The sequence below is a fragment of the Lates calcarifer genome, linkage group LG7_1, assembly GCF_001640805.2.
Source record: "Lates calcarifer isolate ASB-BC8 linkage group LG7_1, TLL_Latcal_v3, whole genome shotgun sequence".
NCBI lineage: Eukaryota > Metazoa > Chordata > Actinopteri > Centropomidae > Lates > Lates calcarifer.
In genome coordinates, this window is record NC_066839.1 from 8767847 (window position 1) to 8784330 (window position 16484).

The 16484-nt window shown below is 41.6% G+C and overlaps 1 protein-coding gene across 2 annotated transcripts; it reads right to left on the reverse strand.

The window, feature by feature from the left end:
• Positions 1–317: 317 nt before the first annotated feature.
• LOC108895998 (single-minded homolog 1) lies at positions 318–11943 on the reverse strand. Of its 2 annotated transcripts, none has more exons than XM_018695019.2 (12): positions 11706–11943; positions 10321–10791; positions 8393–8475; positions 8181–8270; positions 7887–7995; positions 7311–7396; positions 6814–7013; positions 6444–6550; positions 6101–6248; positions 3325–3481; positions 2816–3200; positions 318–2358 (listed from the first exon to the last, which is right to left on the reverse strand). In XM_018695019.2, the coding sequence occupies exons 2-12, from the start codon at positions 10493–10495 to the stop codon at positions 1616–1618; spliced, it is 2283 nt and encodes a 760-aa protein (XP_018550535.1). In that variant the 5' UTR covers positions 10496–10791; positions 11706–11943; the 3' UTR covers positions 318–1615. The 2 variants fall into 2 exon arrangements, with proteins under 2 accessions (XP_018550535.1, XP_018550534.1); XM_018695018.2 differs by having other exon boundaries at positions 2816–3203.
• Between the last annotated feature and the right edge of the window lie 4541 nt (positions 11944–16484).

Genomic DNA, 16484 nt, shown 5'->3' on the forward strand with positions numbered 1-16484 from the left:
TATATCACATTAGATTTTTTTCTGATGTTTTGATAAATAACTGTCCTTGCAGTGGCACTGCATGGAAATAAAAAATAATTGACTTATTATTTATATTAATATGAATATGAATGTATGTTAATATCTATATTTACATCTATACATCTCAAAATACATCGCACAAAGCTGTCCGGATTGTTCATGGTGGATGAACAACATACATGCTACATTTATCTACAGTATGTCTAGAAGACGGGTTAGGCAATTTTTCAGAGGCAGCAACATTATGTATGTCATTCCAAACACTGATGGCAACAGTTGTGGGACAAAAATCAACACAGACAAAAGTTATTTGTTTGCAACTGTATTCAGATTTAAGAGACTTTTTAACCAATTAATAAATAATCTTGTCACTTCTTGTCCAAAAGTCCATTGTGTGATGATATTTACATCATAAATTAAATAAGAAACTAAAGACATTCAACATATTTTCGATAAGTTGGTATCAATCATTTTTAACCCTTTAGGCTGTCATGACAAAACAAAAAAATGGTTTTCTCTGAGAACAATTGCATGTGGAGCAGAATTTATAGGATTTTCAAGCATACTCTACATATGCTAATATGTTGGGTAAAGGTTCAGTGAGGTAAAAACAGGAAAAATTATACTCTGATATGTAAACAATATCATTTTAGCCACAACTGTAAGTCAATACATACAATGCCTATATTTAGAGACCATGGGGAGATTACAAATGAGTTGGTTTCGTAATCTCACTTTGCACTCTAAGTGAGGGCATATCACATACACATTATAACAGTTTAAAGTTGACCTGCATATTTTACACTTTTACATATCAGAGGCATTTTTTCTTTCTGTTTTTCCACTTGATCTTTTTTTTTTTTAATCTAATGTTGGTGTAATCCAAACACCAAAACTAATTTTATGCCACCATTAAAGTTTCTACTTGGACAGAAAGAAATGACACATACAGAAAATAGCCCACTGACAAATAAATACCAGGAAACATTGACATCTTACAATAGTGGAAAGCTCGCCTTTCCCATGTTGCACTTCATGTGTCAAACATTATTCTCTGTGCAATGGAGTTTTCAGGTGAAGGGGCAATGGAACAACACATTTTCTTACTGCCTTTGGAAATCGTGTCCAGGACAGATTAACTCACATGGGCAATGATGCGTAAGACGTTTGGAACAGAAACACTGGCTTGATGTTTAACCAGACTCAAAACTTGGGTCGCCTTTGCAGGAAGGAGAATTCAGCTCACTGCCTTTAAAATAACACTGTATTCCTATGTAATGGAGCAAACCTCCGCCCTGTGGCCAGGTGGCGCACCAATATGTTAGTTCTCGAACACCAGTCCTTTAGAGTCTCTGGAAATTGTTCTCTAGATGATAGAGAAAGAGAATGTTATGATACACAGGCCTGACAAACAGAAATTGTGCTGAATGCGCCAGAGAGGGCGCATCAACCCAGTGCAGGTACCTTTCATTCTTTTTTTTTTCATTGTCTCGCCTTTCCCATCAAGCACCTGGTCAGTGTTGCATGTGCATACAGTACCACCTTACTGTAACATCCTCATTTAGAGAACAGGATCTATCTGCACCAAATATCGTCAGCTCCCATTGGTTATGATAACTGAGGTGGCCTTGTGTCCCTGCATCTGCTCCGCCTGCATCCTGACATGAGACGCCACATCGTACTGGACCCCTCCACAGGCCAGTCCCGAGTAACTTCGCAGGTTCTCTGGGTCGTAAAGGTGCTCTAGAGAGTACCCAGTCAAAGCGTAGGCCGCTTGCCTGTCCAGTGGCTGCCTCTCCTGGGTTGGATAGAGCAGCGGGCTCCCATGGGGTTGTGAAGGGTGGGGGGACAGATCCGTCTGCATGTAGTCTTTGGTGAGGGAGAGGGCTGACCTGGGGATCCCATCAGAGCTGGGGCTGCTGAGACGAGACAGAGAAGCAGGACTGGTCGTGTTTTCATCATTGTCGTGTGGGCCCAGCACTTTGATGCTATCCCGGTGATGGAGGCGCTCAGAAGGGAGGTCGATGCTGGGGGCCCCTGGGCCTCGACACACCACGCTGGGCATGGTGAGCTGGGAGTGGTGGGGTAGTGAGGAGTTGAAGCACGGGCTGTGAGCCCTGGCGAGCCCCGAGACATCCAGCGGCGCCTTGTGTTGCTGCAGACGGCTCTCTTCCTCTTTGATCATCTGCTGCGTGGCGCGAATCAGGGTCTCCATCTTGCTCGGCTCGCGAGGGCTCGCCCGAAAGTGGTCGCCGTGGTAACGCTCACCGGAATCACTGGTGGATCCGCCTCCATCAGGTGAACTCACTACACTGTCTTCATCCCAGTGTCCCCGTCCTTTGAAACAGTGAAATAAATAAATTACGTTCAGTTAATAAGCAACTAAAGCAATTCTGCCTGCATTTCCAATGCCTGTGAAAATGCTCTGAACAAGATACCTTATGTACCTTATTTGTCTTCTCATATATTTTAAGTTACTATAACCATGGGTCTGTATGTGTAATGTGCACAGTCCTGCTTTAAATGCATATAGAATCATGGTCTGTTAGACTGAATGTCTTGGCAGAAACACAGTGGGGGTTTTTTCACTCTTTGAGGATGTGAAATGTGAAATAACTTGGCTTTCAATTGCAGGCAATTTTTGAACAGATGGTAGCAATCGGCACACTGGCAAGAGACGCCGTAAACAACTTAGCATGTCCCATAATAACATTTGGAAAACAGCTACCAGGAGAAGCTAGGCCAGAGCTATTTTCAGAGACAGATGGTTGTGGTCTCAACCCTAGCACCTCACCGTGAATGGCTCCATGGTAGGATGTGATTTCGTAGCCTTCGCTGTTTTCCACAGAGGATTTCGGCAGCGAGAGCACAGAGCGCGTGGCATCCCACCACACCTCTCTTCCCGACTGGGGGGTTCCTAGGAAGTAGCGGCCACTCTGGCATCGGACGCGGTCACAGGTGGTGGTGTGAGGGTGCGCTTGGGCATGGGCTAGATCTTCTTCGGATAGGCCGAGGCTGTAGCACAGGGAGCCTGAGTCTGGATACAGTCGGTAGGCACAAGATGTCTCTGCAGCCTCCCCGGGATCTAACAGCTGAGGAGATGCAGAGTCCGTCAGAGGGCTTCCTCCCCATTGGCTGTCTTGGTCTGACTCTGAACGTTCTGGATTGAAAGCGGAAAACTGCTGGACGGAAACAAGAAAATCACAGTTCCGAGAGTTTGTGACTTGAAACGCTTTCTAACAATTAAGCCAAGCACAGAGTCTCTTGTCTTGATTTAGCTCGGTAAAACAGGCTGTTTATTACCTGTGGGTAGGGTGACACTCTGGCTTTGGCCTTCGCCTGGGTCAGACGTGACTTGGTGCTCTTCCTGTCCTCACTGTGACTGTCAGCATAAGGGAAGGCTGGCTTGGTGGGGCTCATTTGGTCCAAGGACAACTGCATTCCCTTATACTCAGTGTCCCTTTTGACACAGACAAAATATATGTTAGAGATAAGACTAAAAATTTTAACCTATATTTATCCAGGTTGTGACTTTTTAGCCCTGCCACTGACTAAAAAAACCTTCCATCTAGGGATGGTGGTGTTGGTCTGTCCACCACATTGGTCCTGACTGAAACATCTCAACAACTATCAGAAGAATTGCCAGGAAATTTTGTACAGATTTTCACTGTCCTTAAAGGATGAAACATACTGACTTTGGTGATCCTCCTGACATTTCCTCTAGCACTACCATGGGGTTGACATTTGCAGTTTTGAGTGAAATGTCTCAACAACTAGTTGACAGACTGCCGTAAAATTGGGCACAAACATTCATATCCCGATAAAGAAAAAATCCACTATCTTTGGCAATACCATGACTTTTCATTTAGCACCACCAGCAGATCAAAATGTCCAAATACCTGCAGAACTAATGCCATTCCCATCAGCTAGCTGTACTTTGTTGTCAATACTAAGTAGCAAATAGGTATGCTAACTTGCTAAACCAAGATAGTGGTACACATTATACCTGCTAAAAATTGGCATGCTAACATTGTCATTGTGACATTAGCACAGCCTCAAAGAACTGCTAGCACTGTTGTAGACCTTAGTTTTGTCATACCAAAGCCAATCTCAACTACACTTTGATCACAGTTAATTCAGAACTTCTCAAACCTTTAGGCTAGCATTTCCCCCCCATATAATCTGAGCACCTCCTTTCTTTCCTGGTGGCAGTAGTGCACCGAGTGAGCTAATCAGTAATTAGTCTGCAGCAGACGTCTTGGCCAATATTGAATATAGATAGCTAGACAGACTTATTTTGCAAACACACTTTTTATGATATGAATGATGTGAGGACTATGAGAAGTGAAAACAACACTGAAGATAAATTCACTAAGCCCTCCCACTTCTGAGAAAAATAAAAGACAACCTGAGCAAAGTTAATCATTCTTTTCTGTCGCACAACCATTGCCAGAATGCTGCCAGAAAGCAACATGCAGTAAATGTGCACACATACACATGCATGTGCATGCACGCCATCTCTGCACTGAATTTCCACTGCAAGCATCTTTACAAAAAATCAATTTTTCAATGCTTTTTTACTCGCGTATGTGCATGCAGCATGTGCACCATCTTTTGACATTTTAACCCACTGTCCTGTGGCTGAACTCAATCCAAGTGTCACTGTCGAGGGAGTGAAAAGGCTCCTGTGTCAAGTGTTCAGCAAACATGAGCCTATTCTTAACTTATCACATCAACAGTATGTAATAGCAGCTGCCTGGCATTTTAAACCCTGTGGCCCATCCCTGACCCTGCACAGCCAGCCTCTTTAATATGACTCTAAATATGACCCATTCTTTATGTACAACACCTTAGGGGAAAGGCTGTGTTTGGATAGCCAGTACACAGTGTGAGTGTTATTTGCTCTTGCAGGTATAGTTGCGGTGGCTGGTTCTGCATCCTATCTGTGCCCTGGCTGACTTATGTCTGAGCCAATAATGTTGGGCCTTTGTGCAAACTCAGCTGTGTTAGCCGAATTCCACCTCAGGGTCAATGTCAGAGCACCTCATGTCTGAAATACGCCACCAGCCAACCTCCAAACATGATTTATTAATGGATTCTTGTTGGGTTAAAATGCTGTCAGGGGCAAGGTGATCGAATTGCTGCTTGTTTTTTTTATGTAGTTGTTTTCTTTACTAATGTTTTTTTTTTTTCGCTCTTGCTGCATGCAAGCTTCCTGACACTTCTGTGTTAGACCTAATTATGCGTTTGGAAATTCGCTGTCATTTTAATATAGTTACTTTGTTTTCTCCTTACTGCATTGAGGAAATCAATACTTGGAGTGCTGCCATATGCATGCATGCACGTACAGAGACTCACACGAACACAACATCACACACATAGAAGAACACACACTCGCACAGAAAAGTGACATTTGGATCAACCAAACCTAACGAGGAAAATCCAACATGTGCTACAGCTATGAGATAGCTATTGATTCCTAGTTCACCGTTTGATCGATTTAGCTTTCCTTGGACTGCAGATCGATGGTGACAGTAGAGGTTTTTTGATGGGGTTGAACCTTGATGTTTGTCTTGCTGTCTCAAAGGGCCTTAGTGTGCTTTGTGCTCTCATAACACACAAACTGCCAGAGCCCTGCAGCCGCAGTATTTGGTGGATTTGTACAGAGAGGCTACAGAGGGATAAAGGGGAGGATTTCTCCAAGAGACAAAGACCCATCATATCATAGAGTGAGCTCTGAGAATGGATCATAAGAGTGTATGATATCATTTTGCTTAATCTAGTTAAATATTCAAGGCTGTTCCCTCGGCAAACACCATTAAAAATGTAGCTGCATTTAGACCTGTATATAAACCTCGTGTTATGATGATTTTGTGGCTGTAATTTCAGGGATTTCAATCCAGAATGTGATAAATGTAATGACTTAGTATGTGGAAAGTGAAAAATTACAACCAATTCATACCTTTCTCATGGACAAATGTCTCAAAAAAGTATTCATCATACATATTTTACTCTCAGTTGAGACAGTTTTTCTAAGAGTAGCTCTGGTTTTAAGATGGAAATCTGTGGTGAGACTCACGTGAGGACGTAGTTGACGCTGACGATACAGTGAGGTCTGGAGGATCGGCTGTTGTGGACGATTGTGGCGTAACTCTGGACCCAGACCCAGCCACCGTGCTTGGCCAGGAAACGATAATACTTAGTGGTGACTTGGCCTTTTACCAGCACTGAAGGAGATAAAAGAAATGAGAGAGAAAACAGATTAACGTATTTAATGACGAGCGTGTTTGTGTGTGATTGTCTGCTCAGTGGTGGCTGCAGCAGGTTGCCTGAGCAGTTACTGTCCGACCCTCCAATGAAAAAAGAAAAAAAAAAAAAAGGAGTGTGTTGTAAAAGTATAATAGAGAAGGCTTGTAACTCACAGAGGTGGTGAGCACAGCGGAGGTGGAAGATGTCACAGCTGTGGACGTGATGGTACAGAGTTTTCTCTATCAGGTCCTGGGGCTCATACCCTGTCAGCTCTGCTACCCTGGAGAGGAATTAAGGAGCGATGTTATAAATATGCTTTGCGATTCAGGGATATTTGGAATTTGCCTGTATTCCTGGGGGAAAAACTGATTGTATTTTGCAGGCGACAACCTTTGCCCCCAAGTAGTTTTTCACAGCAATTTCTCTGAAGCACCCTTGGGATTGTAGGGTTAACGTTAAGCATACAAAAATGAATGAACATTACACAACAAACAAATTATTTAAAGAACTTAGAAAATGCTGTGAGAGAAAAAAATGACATACCTGGAGTCCAGGAAGATGAGTTTCATGTCCAGACTGGCTCTGAACATGAACATGTTGCTGTGAAGTTTGATCTCGGTCACGGCGCTGGGTGGCAGAGAGTGACCCACAGCGACCAAACCCACATTCTGGTAGCAGCCCTCAAAAGGTGACATGTCCAGACTGTACTGACGGATCTTCAGGTAGCCACTGCAGTGGATCACCTGTGACAAAACATGAGACACATAGATTATGAAATTTCCCTTTAAAGTAAATTAGATATCACAAAAATTGAATTATCATTAAAATACAGTTTATATAAATAGTAGACAATATTAAAATGTTTATTCTGCTGACAACTTTATTATAGGACATTATGGGAATACTTATTATTAATTGTTTCTTTGTATGAAAAAACATTTTATACAATTATGAATTAATTAATTGCACTTAATTATTTTGTTAATTAATAAAATGTTCATTAAACACTAGTTTATCAGTGACAAAACTTCACTGCCTACCTTGTATCCTCCACTGGTGAGGCCTGCGTTTCTTTTAGCCAGCACACATTTCATCCGCAAAAAGAAAGAGCGCTCCACTTCATATTCTGAGGGAGGAAAAACATTTTGTAGCCGGGCGATTAGAAAGAAAGAGTCCAATCACAGCCTCTTATATGAAGACAGAAAACAGACTACATTCTGTCGCTGTGCTCAATGTTGAATACTGAAATCCATACACTTGTTTATTTCAAGCATGAATACGTTTTATAATATGCAATCATGACCTGCGAAATAAAGCATTATTTGTGTTCTATAAATTTAAAAAAAAAAAAAAACATAAATGGAAAAATATAAAGCGACTTAATTTCAGTATGCTTCCTGCGGGAATTGTTATTGCATTTCTACTCGATGTAAGACGCACATAATGGCGCACATTATATATCATCTGTAATATTAATAATGTCATATTGACGCACGCTACATTTATGTATGCCACATGCTGGTGCTACAGACAGAATGAATTATTTGTATTTAAATTGCAAATGTATTACATACATTTGCGCATATGGAGAGTTCTAGAGAGGAAGTGTATTTTACCTTGGACGAAATGGGAATGATAGGGCTGATGTGGCGTCAGGACAGCTGTCATCTCGTCGTGGTCGGCGGGATGGACATATTCATAAATACTGTTCCCAGTCAACTCTACCTGTTGAGATTAACTCAAGTAATTAACGGGTAGGCTGCCTGGCGGGCGATATTTTCATTTACCGAGGAGCTGTCAACACGGTTTCCCCGCTGTTTTGAATTAGCTTTAAAGTACAGCCAGTCAGAATAACACACATGCAGAAAAAAAATATCTGAAGTGTATAAATATGATAGCATGAAACGGACCTGAGACAGTCCTAAATGGACCGACGCTGTCTCTGAAATGTACATTATCTTCCCATCTGGAGCCACAACAAAGATGAATCCGTCCAACGTCTGTAAATAAAACCATAGTATGGGTACAGTTACCAGTGAAAATGATTGATCTATGACGACTATATTCGTCTGTAGATGATCAATAACATATTTCTGGGTGCTGTAAATATTAAAATAGCTACCTGCAGTAAATGAGACCCCAGCTCTCGACCAATGTTGTCCAAAGATCTTGTTCGACTTGCATGACCCCAAGCCTCACCCAGACCTGCAGAGAGTGAAATAACTCTGTTTGACATTATAATGTCATGGAAGATGTCTTATCTATATTAATAGTGCAAAAAACTATAATACTGTTTCGTTGGTTGTATGGCTATACAAATCTACAGTATTTTGTATTTTTATTTTTATCAAAGTTAACCCACTGAAAAAGGCAGGACTGTCTCACTCTCTCTTTGTGTCACACACACGCGCACATATATATATAAACACAGTCACACTCAACCTTAAGCCAGAGGCGAACCTGTTTTTTTTTTTTTTTAAATAGGGTAAAAAAGAAGAAGGAGAAGTCTATTTAGTGTTAAATCATACACTAAATCAAATACAGTGTCCCCTCCTGTCTCTCATATGTTGGACAAGCTGGAGACACGAATTAGTGTTTACAAGGTGCACGGGCCATGTGCCTTTTATAACTATAACTATAATGTAATATAGGCTCTCAATCTGGAGAGATGACATAACTTTAAAAGCAGGATTATATTTAAATGCATCATCATACTCATATTATTAATAATATTGTCATCATCATAATTATTATTTTATTATTATTGGCCCTCTAGCTGGTTTTTTTTTTTTTTTTTTTTTTTTGTATCCTTATATTTTGCCACAAAAATGACCTCTTTGGATTTTTAGTCCAGAGGCCACTGTTTTCAGTGTAAATGGAACAAAGCAAGTAGCCTGAATTTGTCATTGAAATTCATTCAGTTTAATCAGACATCTCGTGGAGCTGGGGTGTCATCAGTACATTAGGTGTTCCTCTCCCCCTGCTGTAAATGAAAATAAAAATAGGTCTCTGCTGCCCATTGGCAGGACGTGTGGACTAATATCATGCCATCAGGTGAGAGGATGTAGAGAATGACGGACGTACAACAAAAAAGAGACGTTTCTCGGCTGATGGACACAAAATATTAAAATAAAAATGTTTCTTTATAAATTTTTTTTCGTGTAGTCTGTCTAACAGTGTTTTGTGTCACATGGCATGACCTGTCTGCTATAGTAAGTACACATGGCAGCAAAAACGTTGGCTTATGATCTGATTTCATGGGAGATCATTTATAGCATTTTTTTTTCTTATACAAGAGAGGCTGTGTGAGATTGTGTGTGTGTGTTTGTGTATGTGTGTGTGCCTCCCCCTCACATGGCTTTAGGTGATTAGAAGCCTTGCAGGGCCTGTTTTATAATTGGTACATCTTGTTCTCAGTCACGCAGTCAAAAGAAGCCTGCAGAGACCTGTATAAAAGATGGTGGCAGACCCGTTTCCTCTGGACACACTGAATTAAAAACGATCATAATCCATTTGTGAAGACTCCCTGTAGATCAATGAGGAATCGCTATAATATTCCTATAATATTTCTGCGTGGTTTAAAGTGAGCCTGTGAGTCCTGAGCGCGGGTACAGCAACAGTGCTTAAATTTCATTTCATTTCATTTTTTAATCTGCCATAACATCCCTATAATATTGTTAAGACCTGAAGGGATTTCAGGAATTATTATAACCACTGTATCTGTATTTTATTTGCACTTATTAACAGAAGTATAGAAAAAAAAATATAGAATATATTTTCATCGTGGTATCACCATCTTATTAGGGAAGTGATTTTATTTTAACGAATGTACTTTTTTCCCTTCATGTGCCGTGATTTTTCTCATCATTCTATATATTTTTTATCGCTAAAAATATAGTTTTCGTCAGACTTTATGACCTTAAGGGTAAGAATTATTTTGTAAGTTTATGATTAAAAAAAAAAAATACATGAGTAAAATCAGTATATTCTCTCTTAAACTGAACTCCACAGCTGACCAGAGTGTTGTGTTTAAGTGATATGATCGCTCACCCTGAGGGAAAACAATTCTCATCTTCAGGTAACTTGTTGTCAGCCTTATAATCGACGCTTTGTCCAACTGAGAGGTGATGGCCGACGGCAGAGGCAACATTTTGGCCAGTTCATAAAATTCACTGTTCTCCTTTTCCCGTCTAGTCCTTGCGGCTGTTTTGGATTTCTCCTTCATCTCGGAGCCTGATTTTTTTTCTCTCTCTCTCTCTCACTGTATCCCTGTCCTCGTGTGAGACGGCGGCGGTCGTTCACATCAGCGGCTGGACTGGTTCCTCTCCGCTCTGCCTCCTTTTCATTGTAATTGTTACCAATTTAGAACAAAAACAAGCCTCTTTTTTAAGTAATAGAAAGAGTTGAATCCAGAATGTGTGAATATCCCCTGGTCCTACTCCTGATGGACTTGCGGTTAGTGATACTTCAGCTGGTTGAAGTTAAACCTCCTCGGTGCGGCCGCTGGCGTTCACCCATGACCTGCAAAACACAGGGAGGGGGGACTCATTTATTTTCTATCCAGTAGAAAAAGCATCATTGCATTTTCATATGCAGAGCCCTGCGTTTACACTAAGACCGGACATGATGTAAGTGTTCCCTCGTGCTGTTTTGATATATGCCTGACACAGGCCGGCGTGTCAGAAGGAGGTGACTCTGTAAAAACAACGCTATGGATTAATTTTCCCATAAGGCATCAATCAAAAACACAAGTCTAATTTAATGAGGGAGATATACAGCCAGGATAGGCTCTGGTTTTAACAGCAGCAGCACGAGGAGAGGCAGCAACAATGGCCGCAATGTGGAAAAAAAAACTACATATCCACCAAGACAGCAACAGTTACAGGAGCAGAAAATAGGAAACATTATCACTGACAATTCCCAAACGTTACATCGATGTAATTTAGTCTAATGAGGATATAAACAATACACACACTCCTGACTGTAGAGCAATAATGCATGCATGGTGGATGCATTCATATTTGTTTTCTTTTTACTTTTATATAAGACAAGCCCTACTCGTCCACATTTTTCTCTAAGTTTTTGGTGATATAGGAGCTCTGCAAACATGTCCACCTCAAGTCATTTTACACGTCTTTAATATTTAGACTAACAGAATTAAAAGAGAAATAAATATTGTATTTCTGCTGCTACAGGAGTCAAATGGAATACAAGGCGTTTTTTAAGGCATCCCATTTCTGATCACTCCAGCAGTATCGAGGAAATGACATTTGATCCAATACAATTCCTGAAACGTGTGCAAGTGCGTTGGGGGGCGACAGTGACTCGCTGATCCATTTTTTAAAACACTTTTTCCTTTTTTAAAGAAAATCAAAAATGTCATCCAGAACTAGTTGACAGACTTGTTGACACAGACACATTAGCAGTTTTCCTACCCGAGCTGAGACACACTGTATTTTCCTACATCAGGATCGATCCTGCGTGTGGCCTTGAAAGGCAGCCTGCTGGGAATTTCACCTGTCCTGAACCGGGTTCACCAGTCGTCCCAGTTAAGTTCGGTTCTCAGCTCCTCCTGGATTTCCACCTGGAAAGGCGAACGGGCCGTGCGCTGCATACACCTCTCCAAATTATAAGGACGCGCAACGAGTGGCATTCGTGCCCAACAAGCCTCCTCTCCTCAACTATCTCAATGTCCCTCTCTGGAACGGCTTGGGACCCGCCCACCGTGTGCCCACCCGGCTCCGATTGGACAGAACTGGTGGAAAATCGTTTAATGATTGGACGCTCACCGTGGGCGTCGTTTTTGGTGTACGGCAAGGTATGCGCGGCACTTGGCCGTGCCCGAACTGAGCTTGGATGTGATCTTGTGTTTTTGTCATTAGCGTGGAGATCATGGATCAAGCTGAAATAATAAAAATGGAGGGAAAAAAATCAGCAGAGCAGAGAAATGTTCTGCAGGTGAGAGGCTAAATCAAAGCTTTAAAGACGCTCAGCTGATGATTATTTAAAGAAAAATATCCAGAATAAAACAAAAACAAAAAATATCAGTTGTTATTCCAGAAAAAAGAAAACATTCATTTATTCCCGCAATTAAATTAAGCAACCATAAAACAGGTTTCATCCGTGTATGCTAATTTAATATATAAAACCTTGATATCACATCGACTTAAATGGCAAATAATCAGAGTGTTTTGTTTCCTGAGTAGAATTTATTTTATTCCCTCGAAAAATATCAAATAAATCCTGAAATTTGTCATCATAACAACAATATTTCCTATTATCCACAAATCAAAATGCACCTCCTCAAATATTCAATAGATAATTTGGTGAAAAATGGAGAAGAGGTGCAGGTTTTAGTTCAAATGAATGAATAAATAAGAACAAAAACACAAACACAGCCGAGGAATGAATAGAACAAATAGATAAATAAGTGTGTCACTGTTTTGGGGAAAGAATCTGTTAATGCTCTGCTCATGCTGCTGCTGTTATAGGCCTTGAATCCCCCTCCCCTTCGCCTTTTCAGTAGCAGTGATCTTAATATGTGTCGTACTGTACACAGCTGACCCAAACATGGACCTGTTCACCTGTTTTACTGCTCACACACTAAAAATGTCCACATGTCTTCTGGGTGGTCTGTACCCCCCCCCCCGGATTCGGTTTAGACTTTCTCGGCATTTAAAGGCTTTGTTGTTGTTGATTCACACTTGAACATGGAAGAGCTATTCAAAGAGAAACAGGTCTACATGCTGTGGAGTGTCGAGGCTTTGCATTTAGTCTCAAACTTTACATGTGGAACTGAGATCTTGAGGTGGAATTTGCTGGGTTTTCTTGCACATGGCGACCACTGGACTTGATGTTACTCTTATATCAAGTTAACTCCGTTTTGTATTGAGTTATTTTGGAATTGGGATTTTTATTTATTTATTTATTTATTCATTTTTTTCATTTTAAGCCAAAATGCAGAGCAGTTTACACACCGGCTGAGAGAGCAGCGCGCCGCGTCCAGCGCCCATGCAATAGTGTTTCGTGTCCGTCAAACCGCGTTTATCTGAGGATTAATTTCCATGGTGTGAATCAAATGAGAGCGCCGCGGCGCATGTAGTTTTTTAATTAGTTACCAGGCGCTCAGATGGAGATGGAGCGGAGTGACGGGGTGGGGTGGGTGGGGTGGGGTGGAGGGGAGCGTGTGCAGAGAGGGAAAGGAAGTGGGGGCAGCGGGCGCGGTGACGGGGGCGCGGACGCATGATGGTGAGCTCATTACGCACATAATTAGCCCTTAAATTGATGCTGCATCCTGCCATAATTGGAGATTCTCCTGCTGCCTGGGTACAGATTTCTCGCTGTCTCCTTCCTTTTGTGTGTGTGTGTGTGTGAGGGAGGGAGAAATGAAGAGGGAGACAGAGAGAGTGTGTGTGTGTCTAACTAAATGGCATTTTCTGGACTTAAAATTGGCGCTACAAGCCCTGTACTTTTCTGTTATTCTCTCCTCTCTGACAGATAACAGCAACAAATTGCCAATTAAAGGACAGCCCCCGAGTGTTGACTGTTCTCAGGTTTTCCCTTTAAAGCCAGACAACATGCTGCAGCATCATTCACAGCTGATGTTTCTAGAGGAGGTGTTCCTATGAAGTCTTTGAAGTTGAACACAAGCTCTCAGATCTTCTCCTACATCACTCTCTGTGACAAATCCCCCATCACTGGCTCTCATTTCCTCCCCATTTTGTACATGAGCCACCCACAGGTCAGAGGTCACGTCATCGATCCCTCTCCATGCAAATGATCTGAATTCCATACTTGATTTTCTTTTGTTACATTTGGTGCTCCTAAAGTTGAAAAAAAAACTAAACATTATTAAAAATAAAAAAAAAACCTAATCTTTAATGGAAATTCAGAAGCTACAGATCATCAGACTTAGAACAGCTTCCTCTCAGCAGTGCCCCCTCTGCAGTGACTGGCAGCCTGTCAGGCATTGGGAAATTCTCAGAGGGTATGAGCTCCAAGAGGCTGGTGGAAGATTTACCCTGCCGGACCCCCTGTTAATGCCCCACCGCGGGTTGTCACAACAGGGGAGCTCGCTCTGGTGTCCTTCCAACACCCCCCCCACCCCCACACCACCACCCACACACACACACAACTACCCATCACCCCGAGTATCACATCGTCTTTCCATCTTCATTGTGTGTTTTTTTTTTTTTTTTTTTTTTTTTTTACACATCAGGCTTCTCTGTGGGAAGCCAGGTCTGAGATTCTCCCCAGCATGAAAAAAGAAGGAATGGGAAAGGGAGCAGGGTAGTGAAGCTTATTTAAGGAAAGGATTTGAGGAAAAGGTGGGAAGGAGGTGAGAGGATGAGCACTGTCAGTGGTCGGAGAGGAACATGATGCATCATTTCTTTTGATGAGACCTGATAGTGAGAAACCTAACTCTGGTTAGGTTTCTGTGTTTTATGATCTGGGTCACTTAGATAAGAAATGACCCTTGAGCAAGGCACTTAAAGGCCTTGAAATAAGCAGATTTTCTCAGTCACCTCTTGTGGTATCCAGCCATGGATTCACTATCTCCAGTAAATGTCATTTCAGTAACTGATATGAATTTCAAATATTTTTTGACAGGAATACAATGAAGGTGAATGAAATTTTAGATATATGCAGTAGTATTCCTCAACACCTGTAGAAAGATTTGATGTGTGAAATCAGTGGAGTATCCCTTTAAAGCCTTCAAAAATTCCATCTAAAATATCTTTATTTGAAATAAAACAGCTTACTAGTTACTTAGGAAAATACATAGACCTCTATAGGTACATTTTTTAACTGCCAAAGAAGCATTGTATTCATGAGCTAACTCACAACTTAGACGACAGACAGTGAGAAAACATGGAGATCATGAACAGAGTAAACTAAATTTGTTTTGTTTTTTTTCCTCCCTTTAATATGTTGCTGCTCAGCAGCTGACTTTCAAATGTCCAGTACAACATTCCCTGCTTCAAACTGCACCTCCACACAACAGAAACATACCCACTCAGCACAAGCCTCTGCAAATTGCTGGTAATTGTGGTGACATACATTATATTAAAACAGTACTTCCTGAGTTTAAAACAAATAGGAGACATTAGGTTTGCTTTGGAAAATGATCTGCAATAATGTTAAGTAAAAACATGGGCTCGAACATGCAAAACCAGTGTAGGTTTTAAAATCTAATATGACCAGCCCCATGTCTTGCATGTACAGTAGTTTAATTTGTCTGTGAGCCCATGCTGCCATGGAGTTCCACCTCTACATCTATAACCTCTCCTCCACTTCCCCTTTCTCTCATATTTCCTCTCTTACACTCACGGATATCCTCATCACGGGCTAATACACTGCCAATACAGATTCAATCAGCCTGATTAGCTGTATCATGCGGTTCGGACTGATAGTGGAGGAGATGTGTGGTGTCTATAGACGTGTTGGAGAGACATGGAGAAAAAAACTGTATGGAACATTCAGGAAGAGCTGTGGGTCTAACAAGGGCGAGGATGTATGGTAACAAGATGTTAAAGAGGAGGAGAAGCGGAGGAGAAGCAGAAAAAAATAACCTGACAGTCAATTCTAAATGTGTTAGTAAAAGATTTCACAGAACAAGTGAAAAGCAATGAGACCGAGGCACCATGTCGGGTTACACTCTGTGCTCCGAGATTGAAACGGTTGGGCATATGTAAACAGGCTGCATGTTTGACCAAGATTTGCCAGTTGTGTTTTCTGTAAGCTATTACCGACTCTTTGTGTTCTGTTTTCCCTAAAAGAATGAAATGTTATTTAGTACTCCCCGCCTTCTTTAGCTGTCGGTTTTGAACCAGCCATTTTATCTGGAGAGTGATGGTTGGAAATTTTATATTGTGTTCTTTTTTTTCCCACCCCACCTCCTCCTCCGCCATTATCAGTGACTCTTTCCCATCAATTTCTCGCTTTCTGTGTCTCTTTCTGCCAGGCCCCTTCACTGAGCCCATCTGCTGTGTGCGAGCGTTAATTAACCACACCGCCGTTTCCTCCGCGCGCGCCGCGTTTGAAGGTGCTTAGAGTGCACGAGTCAGCCCCGCAAGTTCATCAAAATGCTAATTCAGCCCAAATTAAAGTTGTGATTAACATTACACAGTTTCCTGTGCAGACAAATTGATCCTTCCACGAGCTCTCTCTCTCCCTCTCTCTCTCTGGGTGATGAGTGTCTGGGGAGGGAGAGA

Bases quoted from the DNA above. Each gene is read 5' to 3' on its own strand.
- LOC108895998 (XM_018695018.2), bottom strand. From the start codon at position 10,495: ATGAAGGAGAAATCCAAAACAGCCGCAAGGACTAGACGGGAAAAGGAG. The intron at 8,271-8,392 runs GTAGCTATTTTA...TTTTATTTACAG, and splicing joins TGGGGTCTCATTTACTGCAG to ACGTTGGACGGATTCATCTT. The intron at 2,359-2,815 runs GTGAGGTGCTAG...ACTGTTTCAAAG, and splicing joins CTACCATGGAGCCATTCACG to GACGGGGACACTGGGATGAA.